Source organism: Lolium rigidum, chromosome 1 (genome assembly GCF_022539505.1).
Source record: "Lolium rigidum isolate FL_2022 chromosome 1, APGP_CSIRO_Lrig_0.1, whole genome shotgun sequence".
NCBI classification, from domain to species: domain Eukaryota; kingdom Viridiplantae; phylum Streptophyta; class Magnoliopsida; order Poales; family Poaceae; genus Lolium; species Lolium rigidum.
The window spans coordinates 71,757,564-71,767,226 of NC_061508.1; the positions used below are offsets into that span (position 1 = coordinate 71,757,564).

Sequence of the window (9,663 nt, forward strand, 5' to 3'; positions counted from 1 at the left end):
AGAGTAAGAGGATCATTGGTACTGCCCGTCGCCTTAGTAGATCTACGTCCCTCTACGAGCTTGACACCCTTCATCTTCCTTCAGTTTTCGTCAAGATCCACCTCTTCATTCTCTTTCGCCCAGTGGCATCATCGTTTAGGTCATCTATGTGGTTCTCGTTTATCTAGTCTTATTGGGCAAGGTGTTTTGGGCCGTGCTCCTGTGGATGCCGGTTTCCGCTGTAAGGGTTGTAATCTAGGGAAACAGATACAACTTCCTTATCCCTCTAGCACTACCTATTCTAGCCGTCCTTTCGATTTAGTGCACTCTGATGTATGGGGTCCTTCTCCTTTCGTTTCAAAAGGTGGTCACAAACGTTATTTCATATTTGTTGATGATTATTCTCGATATACTTGGGTTTATTTTATGAAAAATCGTTCGCTTTTGCACGCATGGTTCATACTGAATTTTCAAGTGCTATTCGTGTTTTTCGCTGTGACTCGGGGGGGAGTACCTCTCTGCATCCTTTCGTGAGTTTCTTGCTTCCGAGCGTACCCTTCCCCAGCTGTCTTGCCCTGGTGCTTATGCTCAAAATGGTGTTTCTGAGCTAAAACATCGCCATATAATGGAAACTGCTCGTACTCTTATGATTTCTTCTTTTGTCCCTACTCATTTCTGGGGTGAAGCTATTTCCACAGCCGTGTATCTCATAAACATACAACCTTCTTCTCGTCTTCAGGGCAAGTGTCCTGGTGAGGTTTTGTTTGGTTCTCCATCTACATATGGCCACCTTCGTGTCTTTGGATGTACATTTTATGTTTTATTAGCACCTCGGGAGTGTACCAAGTTGATTGCTCAATCTGTCTAGTGTGTTTTTCTTGGATATAGTCTTGAACACAAGGGGTATCGTTGCTATGATCCTTCTGCCCGTCGTATTCGTTTCTCTCATGATGCCACTTTTAATGAGGATCAGCCCTTCTTCTTTAACTCTTCTACTCCCTCGTCATCCTCCACTTCTTTAGAGTCCACCTCTTTTCTTTCTCTTCCACCGATCTTCATTTTGGATTAGTCACTCTCTGATCAACCACAACAAGACACCTTCCTCACCAGTTCCTCATTCCCCAGTTGATTTACAATCCACTCATTCCTCTTCTGTTCCACCAGCCCCACGTCATATTGAGCCTTTTCCTTTATACTATAGTCGTCGTCCAAAAGTTTCATCTGATATTCAGTCGCCTATTCCTTCATCACCTGCTCATCTGACTAGTACCACTGAACCTTGCACTTATGATTCCTCTTAGACAAATATGTATGCCCTACATGATCGCTCCTCTCTTGAGCTTCCAAACAGATATAGAAATGATTTTCATGTTGGGGTAGCCTGGGAGCCTAATCCTTATCAGGAGGCAGCCATGGTGCCCGAGTCGCAGTTGGCCATGTCTGAGGAGCTTGCTGCTCTAGAGGCTACACGTACATGGGATATGGTACCTTTACCTCCTCGATCAGTCCCTATCACTTGTAAATGGGTGTATAAAGTCAAAACCAGGTCAGATGTTCAGTGGACCGTTATAAGGCCAGACTTGTTGCTAAAGGTTTTCAGCAGGCTCATGGGAGAGATTATGATGAAACATTTGCGCCAGTTGCTCATATGACCTCTGTTCATACTTTAATTGTTGTGGTTGTTGCTCGGTCTTTGAAGATTTCACAAATGGATGTAAAGAATGCATTCCTTAATGGTGATTTACAAGAGGAAGTTTATATGCAGCCACCTCCAGGTGTTGAGGCCCCATCTGGTCATGTTTGTCGCCTTCGCAAAGCACTTTATGGGCTTAAACAAGCCCCTCGTGCGTGGTTTGAGAGATTCAGTTCTGTGGTTTGCGCTGAAGGTTTCTCTCCCAGTGATCATGACCCTGCACTTTTCATTCATACATCTGAACGTGCACGTACTTTGCTTCTTCTCTATGTGGATGATATGTTGATTACTGGACATTGCCTTTGTTAAAAGAAAGCTAAGTGAGCAGTTCAAGATGTCAGACCTAGTATCTCTCAGTTACTTTCTGGGGATTGAGGTTGATTGCACTGATGATGGCTATTATCTTTCTCAGTCTTGCTGCACTTAGGATTTGATAGTGCTCTCAGGTCTTACTGATACTCGTATTGCTACTACACCGATAGAACTGCAGCTGCAATTGCGCTCTACTGATGGCATTCCTCTTAAGGATCCCTCTCGCTATCGTCATCTTGTTGGCAGCCTTGTATACCTCACCAGACCAGACATAGCCCATGCAGTTCATATCTTTGTTTGTGCTCCTACCTCAGTTCATTATAGTGACTTGCTTCGTGTTCTTCGATACTTGAGGGGGACATCATCTTGCCGGCTATTTTATGCCCGCACAAGCCAGCTCCAGCTTCATGCTTACTCTGACTCCACTTGGGCGAGTAATCTTGATGACCGTTCCTCTGTTACTGGTTATTGTCTTTTTTGGGCACGTCTCCTATTGCATGGAAGTCGAAGAAACAGAATGCAATATGAGGCTGAACTAAGAGCTCTCTCTACCACCATAGCAGAAATCATTTGGCTTCATTGGCCGATCTTGGTGTCTCATGTGATGCACCCACTACCATTCTTTGTGATGGCATGCAAATGACCCTGTCAAGCATGAGTTAACCAAACATATTTGTGTGGATGCTTTCTTCACACGTTCTCATTGCCAACAATCAACCATTCACCTGGAATATGTTCCACCAGAGCTTCAACTTGCAGATTTCTTCACAAAAGCTCAAACAAAAGAACATCATAAGCTTCATGTTCTCAAACTCAATGTCTGAGATCCACCTTGAGTTTGAAGGAGGTGTTAGAACATGTGTATAAGTTGTATTTAGCCCAAATAGTCTAGTGTAGCCCAAGGCCCAAGATGGCCCATGTAACCTATGTATATTACTCTGAAGTCAATAGAGAAAGGAGAAAGGGTAAGGTTGGAAAGTTAACAATATCAACAACATAGTTTCTTCGAATCAAGCCCGAAATCTCAGGTGGTATGAGAGAAAATAGGGTTGTGGATTTTCAAGCTAACCCTAGGCTACATCTATAAAAACCACCGTCTCAATAGTTCAGCCCTTGACCGCAAGTATGATTGGTATCCGGGCCCTGCAACGGTCTGAAAAAAACATCGAAACAATTGAAACAACATTTAGATAACGGAGTTACAGACTTCCAAGATAAGGATATCACAAGTGGTTTTTTTTTTCCACGACTCCCTTCCGTGCACTAGTAGATGTTGTATCTAGAACTGAATCCCAAGCACACCCATCACATGACAACAACCTTAAAAACTTGTCTTGTAAAACATATACAAAAATAAGCATAATATGTACCCAAAGATTAATTGTGAAAAAGGTGTCAAATTACCAGCAACACATGTCTCCGCGAGTTTTCGTTGCAGAGAGAACAGCAACAGTATTACCATTGATGTACTCATCTGACTCAGACACCATCACCATCTCCTTGAATTGCAAACACATTTTGAACAAAAGTCCTTCTAATACAATAGGTACTGCAAAGAATGGATCATGCACATGTTCTTTGAATCAGCACAGACTCGGGGCCATATCATGCCTTTTGTATTTCTATAGGATTTTTTTAATCGGGATATCTGAGGCTATAATAAAAAAGGCTTATGATAAGCCTCACATCGAACAAGGCATGGCTTGCAGGACAGTGTCTCGGCTTGCTACACATGTCTGCGGGAGGTGGACTCCGTTGATCATATCCTGGCTGGGTGTGTCTACTCCAGACAAGTTTGGTCTCGATGTCTGGGTATGATGGGAATCGAAGTGGCCAGCCCGCGGGCTCATGATAGATGGAAGGAATGGTGGCTTGAGACAAGGAAGAGTTTTAGGAAGAGAGAGTTGAGGGCCTTTGACACTTGTGTGATCTTGGTCAGTTGGAGGCTTTGGAAACAAAGAAAGGCGAGGCGAGTGCCTTTGCCAACCCTAGAGCCCAGTTCACAGAGGAGTGGCTAATCGAGCAAATCTATCCGGATTGGGAGCAGTGGTCCAAGGCGGGCTTAGGAGGGTGTAGTCTGTTTGCGAGAGTGGTGCATTAGTTGTAGGTGTGTGTGTGTCCGAGGTGTGGTTTGCTTTGACAAACGTTGTCACAGCGTCTTTGTCATTCTTGTAAAACATCTTCTGCCTTCTATGAAACTAAGGTACGCAGTTCCGTACTCTCAAAAAAATAAGCCTCACATTGGCGTCGGCCTCCACGAAAAGCACACCCTCGCTGGTGCAGTCCACCACCAGCTTCCAAGCCTCCACCTCCCTCGGCCGTCCAGACAGCGGAACTGGGAGGGTTGTACTTGTACGTCAAGATGCATCAGTTACAAATCTCGCTTCCAAAATCATGCTGTCATTGTCAATTAGTCTCTGCATTCCATAAACAAATGAATCTCTGCAATCATTAGTGCTGCTAGAACCACCTGCTCAAATTGTTGGAGGGGGCGAAACCATGGTTTTTGGGGCCGCCCATGGTATCATGGATCTAAATTATTTAGGTATATTGTTATATCAGTTACCCCATGTGCATGCACGCGGCCGATCGACTATACTATAATCAGGGCACAATTTTCATCTGCATCATAGCAGTTAGTTTACGCGGGTGGTTCCTGATGGCCTGGACATATATAGTAAGTAGAATCTAGCTACTAGTTGAGACGGACATGGAGCATAGCAAGATCAGCAGCAGCAGCAGCAACGACGACCGGTTGGGGGCGGCACTGACGGAGATGGCCAGGGAGCAGTCCCTGGTTGCGCTGCTGCGCGCCGTCGTGCTCCCGGCGCTCCAGCTAGCTGGCGTCGACAGTGCTGAGGTCGTCCCCGACATGTTCGAGAGCATACTGGACTGCTCAACCAAGGCCATAGCCGAGCTCAAGCTTATTCGGCTTGACCGTTCCTCAGCCAAGGCCACGGCCGAGCTTGAGCTTGTTCGGCTTGATCGTTCTCCTGGCCAGGATGCGGTCGATCACAAGAGGATAGTCAGGAAGATCCTATCCGGCGACGCCAACAATGCCAAGCAGCGCAAGAGAAGGAGGTAAAGGAGAACGTACACGTACTACTATGATTCAATTGGTCTCGGCTTACATGAACATTTGTCTTTTTTAAGCAGGAGATTAGCCGATGACTCTGTGAAACTTGAAACACCTGTCCCCGACTACGACGGCCACCAATGGAGGAAGTATGGACAGAAGCCCATCAACAACGCAATGTACCCAAGGTATGTAGTACATGCATAGTTTTTATTTCATACATCCACTAAGCGATCGAGATGCAGAACAGTCAACTTTTATACCCCGATTAATGATGATGTTCCCCTCCAAAAAAAGATTAATGATGACGTTTCACTGATAATTAAGCAGGAACTACTACCAGTGCACCTACATGAAAGAAAACGGCTGCAAAGCAACAAAGACGGTGCAGCAGCAAGAGGAGGGTGCCGCCGACGATGGCCCCGCCATGTACGCCGTAGTCTACTACGGCCAACACACATGCAAGCCCTGCGCCGCCGTGGTCGGAGCAGGGAGCGGCGCCGACGAGCTTGCACGGAGCGACAGCCAGTGCAGCAACATCTCGGTGACTTGCACTTCGGCTGTCGTTGACCACCACCACAACAGGACGGCGTCCGTCGAGAGCAACTGCAACCTGCTGGACATGGCGGGAGACTTGGCCGCAGACGCAGAGCTGAACGCGTATGGGCAGCTGTTGGATGTGGCTGGGTTTTCACCGTTCGATTTGGAGACGCCGGGTTGGGCGATAGATTCGCAAGCGCATGGGCTCCTAAAGTATGGAGACTGGTAAAATTGATAAAATTCAGATCACGTGTGCAGGCCGGTCTGGTTTAATTACTGTCGATTTGATCGGTCGGCTTTGTTTTTTCCTGTTGAGTAACGAGTTACGGAATCATATCTCAATTTGTTTGTACAAGTATGGTTGATCGTGATGTTTATGGATCCACATCTTTTGTTTAGAGGTCGTTAAATATCCTGAAAATGCGCACACAACCATAATTTTAAATGAAGATGCCAAGCATCAGGACAGTCGCCTTTGAGCATCTTTAACATACACCCCATAACTCGGTACCACGCCATTTGAGCATCTTTAGCATACATCACATTACCCGATACCGCAAAACTCGTATGCAGTAATCCGCAAATCATAAGACACATTATCTTTCACACACATTACCTATAAATTGGTACGGCTGTGTGCATCTTGGTTATAAAGAGGCTTGGTGTACTATCTCAATTATAAAAAAGCTTGGTGTACTTTTAAGTAATATAAAATGGCTATTATTGGAAAAAAAATCACCTATATTTTTCTTTGCATTATCATCGTCAAAGGTAGAGAACTATACTATTGCCCACTATTGCTGGACAGAGGTATGTACTGTAGTGCCAATTAGTACCCACATAATGAAGAGTACTAGGAGATGTAGATGTTGTTTTGGCTCATAGGTGATATAAATTTATAATAAAATGTACATAAAAACAGAACTTAAAAAATGTGGAGTATCTACTGCTAGATCTGGAATCATATTGTTAGTTGTATCTGGTACATGCAACAGGAAACAACTAGCTAGTTATTTAATGACCACTAGTGGTACGTATATAGTATATACAGTATTACGTGTGACGTGATGACAACAATTAGCTGAATTGGGACTTACAAAAAGTAGTTTGACCCACAGCCGCCACAAGTTTGTCCTACATGCTCATGTAATTATATATGTCTATATCCTTGGATAAGTGATGTTTGCAACTGCCTATCAATCTACATGCATGTATCTGCTTACCTACCTAATTTATATGCGTAGTATATACTAACTTCATCCCAAAACTTAAGAGAGTGGACAAATGGAGGCCGAGCTACATGTAGATCTTAATTTAAAAAAAATTCGGAAATCATGCTTTTAAGTTTTAAAAAATTCTAAAAAAAATCTTAGATGTAGCCAATGATGAAATCTATAAACATACAAAATCTTAATGTGAAATTCTTAGTACATTAGGCTACACAAAAAAGACAAATGTGTGGATCCGAAAATAGTGAATAGTGCACATTTGAAAACTATAAAACATGTCAGATTTTGTTATTTTTGTGTAGTCTACAATACAAAGAATTTTACATTAAAATTTTGCACGTTTGTAGATTTCATCATTGTTTACATTCAGGATTTGTTTTTAGATTTTCTTAAAAAACTTGAAATTATGTTTTTCAAATTTTTGAAAATAGAGGGCTACATGTAGCTCGGCCTCCGTTTGTAGTTTTTGCAAAACTTAAGGATTATATTATTTTTATAAAACAAACTATGTCAAGTTTAACTTAGCTTTACCAAAAATCATTAACATGCAAAATACAAAAGTAATATTATTAAATAGATAGTAAAATATATTTTCGTTCGGTATCTACAAAATATTATATTTATTAATAAATTATTTTAAAAGTTTGATCAAACTTTACTTGGTTAGACTTTTTTTAAGGTCTTGACCTTTAGGATGGAGGTAGTATGTAGTTTAGTGTAGAAAGTTGTATATAGCTAGAGAGGTATCTAATGATGCATATGGATCCAAGTATGCAGCACAATCTATATCTATACCTACTAATAAAGGAAGTAAGGTTTCTCCTAAATTTTGGTTTGTTTTGAAATCTTTTATGTAGCGACCTCACCTTTTAAGGTGCCGATCTCTGTGCGTATCTGTGCTAGTCCCTGGATCAATCGCTAGCACACACAGTACAAGATGTAATACCATGAAACAAAGGTCTTTATTACATTGTATGATCCAGAATTTACATAAAGGATTACAAATTGCGTAGCACAAAACTAGCATATCATCAGAGTTTCACAACGAATAAACATAGACATCGTGGATTCCTTCATCTTCATGTGCCACAGGCGAGCATGTTGAGGATAAACTCGTAACCCTAACCATCGTAACTCACTCGTCTTTCAAAACATCTGCATCATGAAAAGTTACAGCCACGAATGGTCAATACATTTGAATTGTATTGGCAAGATGACACTATAGTGAACTCAAATGACAACCTAAAACTTAAGTGTATATTTGGCTGGTAGAGTTCAGACATATTTGCATAAAGCCAGTTTTCTCCTATCATTTGTCAAATCATTTTCTTTCATACTAATTAAGCGGTAACATTGATAGAAATCAATGAACCTAGAAACCACCGGTAAATCCCCGGTGAATCCTCCTACCCACGATCAACTTGGTTTGGGCGAACTACCCTTGTAGACTCAGACCATAGACATGGCACGGGACCTACTAGCCGATAGTCACTTACACCAATTGTCATAACCTTGTTCACTCATCAAGCTTTATTTAAGAAGTTGGGGTGAGGAGACTTTCGAACAGGTGCCTTGTCAGTTCGCTCAAATTATCCGTAACCGGGGACACGACTAAGTACTTAGATTAACACTCTGCAGAGGTTGTACAAATTTACCCACATGACCTAGTCTGCTCTTCTTCCATGATGCACATTTTGCTCAAATGGACATATGTTGACTAGGACGAGACTTTTCCGAAGAAATCCCCCAGAACTTTCTCTACGGACCCGTACCAACCTACAATCCCCTACATCATCTGTCATGTAGGATCCGGGTTCTCACAACGTACTCTGTCAAGCCAGAGCCCATATAGCATGTGGTTGTACGGTAAGCTAATGAGCAAGGTTGTCTATGGCCGTCCACAAGTGTGATACACACGACCGCCATAGACATGACTCCGGTGTAACCACTCAACATAATCCAAGCAATACCAATTTCACCTAGGTAGTTCATTAAACTTAGTTGTTTTTCCATAACTCACTAACAAAATCATTTCATAGCATAGCTGAGCAACAACTAAATTTAATGGCGACAAGGAAGTCAAGTAGGGGTAGTTAGACTACTGAGATTGCATAGCAAGCATAAAACCCTACACATGTATTCTACAAAAATTCTCTACTGTGTATATATAAAAAATGGGACATTTGTGTGTATCACTTGCCTTTTTGGTAGTCGAAGATGGTTCACTTCTCTGATACCAATTGAAAGTTCAGAGATGGTAAACCTAGAGGGGGGTGAATAGGTTTCTACAGATTTTAATTCTTTCTTTGCAATATTAGGCTTTGCGGAATATAAAGGTGAGCCTAATGCAAACTAGGTGAAACAACCTATATGAGGATACAACTAACTCGAGCACAGAGGCTCTCACAGGCAGTTAAAACACAAGCAAAGAGTTCGGTTAGAGATAACCAATAGCACGTGGAGACGAGGGTTTATTTCCGTGTTCCCTTCCTTTGCAAGAAGGTACGTCACGTTTGGAGGAGTGGAGGTCCCACGAAGGATTCCCCGCGCCACGAAGGCTCACCCTATTCTCCGGAGCCTATCCCACAAAGGAATAGCTCTCTCACTTGTGGTAGACTTTGATGTAGCCTCCAAACCTTCACAATCTTGTCAGGAGCAAATCCACAGCCCGGATGCTCCCGGACCACTCTTGCCCTCCTAGGGTTTTCAAGGAACCCTAGAGAGCAAGCTTCTTGATGAGTACAAGGGGGAATGAGATTTGGCTTGGTAGAACAGTAGATCGAGTCCTCCTCTATCGTTTCCCCGGAGGGATTTGAGTTTGTGTGGTGGAGGAG

At 42.8% G+C, this 9,663-nt stretch overlaps 1 protein-coding gene across 1 annotated transcript; it reads left to right on the forward strand.

The window, feature by feature from the left end:
- Positions 1 to 4,379: 4,379 nt before the first annotated feature.
- LOC124675534 (probable WRKY transcription factor 70) lies at positions 4,380 to 5,865 on the forward strand. The gene is made up of 3 exons (XM_047211618.1): positions 4,380 to 5,065; positions 5,141 to 5,248; positions 5,391 to 5,865. Exons 1-3 carry the CDS (start codon positions 4,695 to 4,697, stop codon positions 5,827 to 5,829), a joined length of 918 nt encoding a protein of 305 aa, XP_047067574.1. The 5' UTR covers positions 4,380 to 4,694; the 3' UTR covers positions 5,830 to 5,865.
- Positions 5,866 to 9,663: the final 3,798 nt, after the last annotated feature.

Excerpts from the sequence above, each read along its gene's own strand:
- LOC124675534 (XM_047211618.1), top strand. The coding sequence starts at position 4,695 with ATGGAGCATAGCAAGATCAGCAGCAGCAGCAGCAACGACGACCGGTTG. Across the intron at positions 5,066-5,140 it reads AAGCAGCGCAAGAGAAGGAG|GAGATTAGCCGATGACTCTG; the intron begins GTAAAGGAGAAC and ends TTTTTTAAGCAG. Across the intron at positions 5,249-5,390 it reads AACAACGCAATGTACCCAAG|GAACTACTACCAGTGCACCT; the intron begins GTATGTAGTACA and ends ATAATTAAGCAG.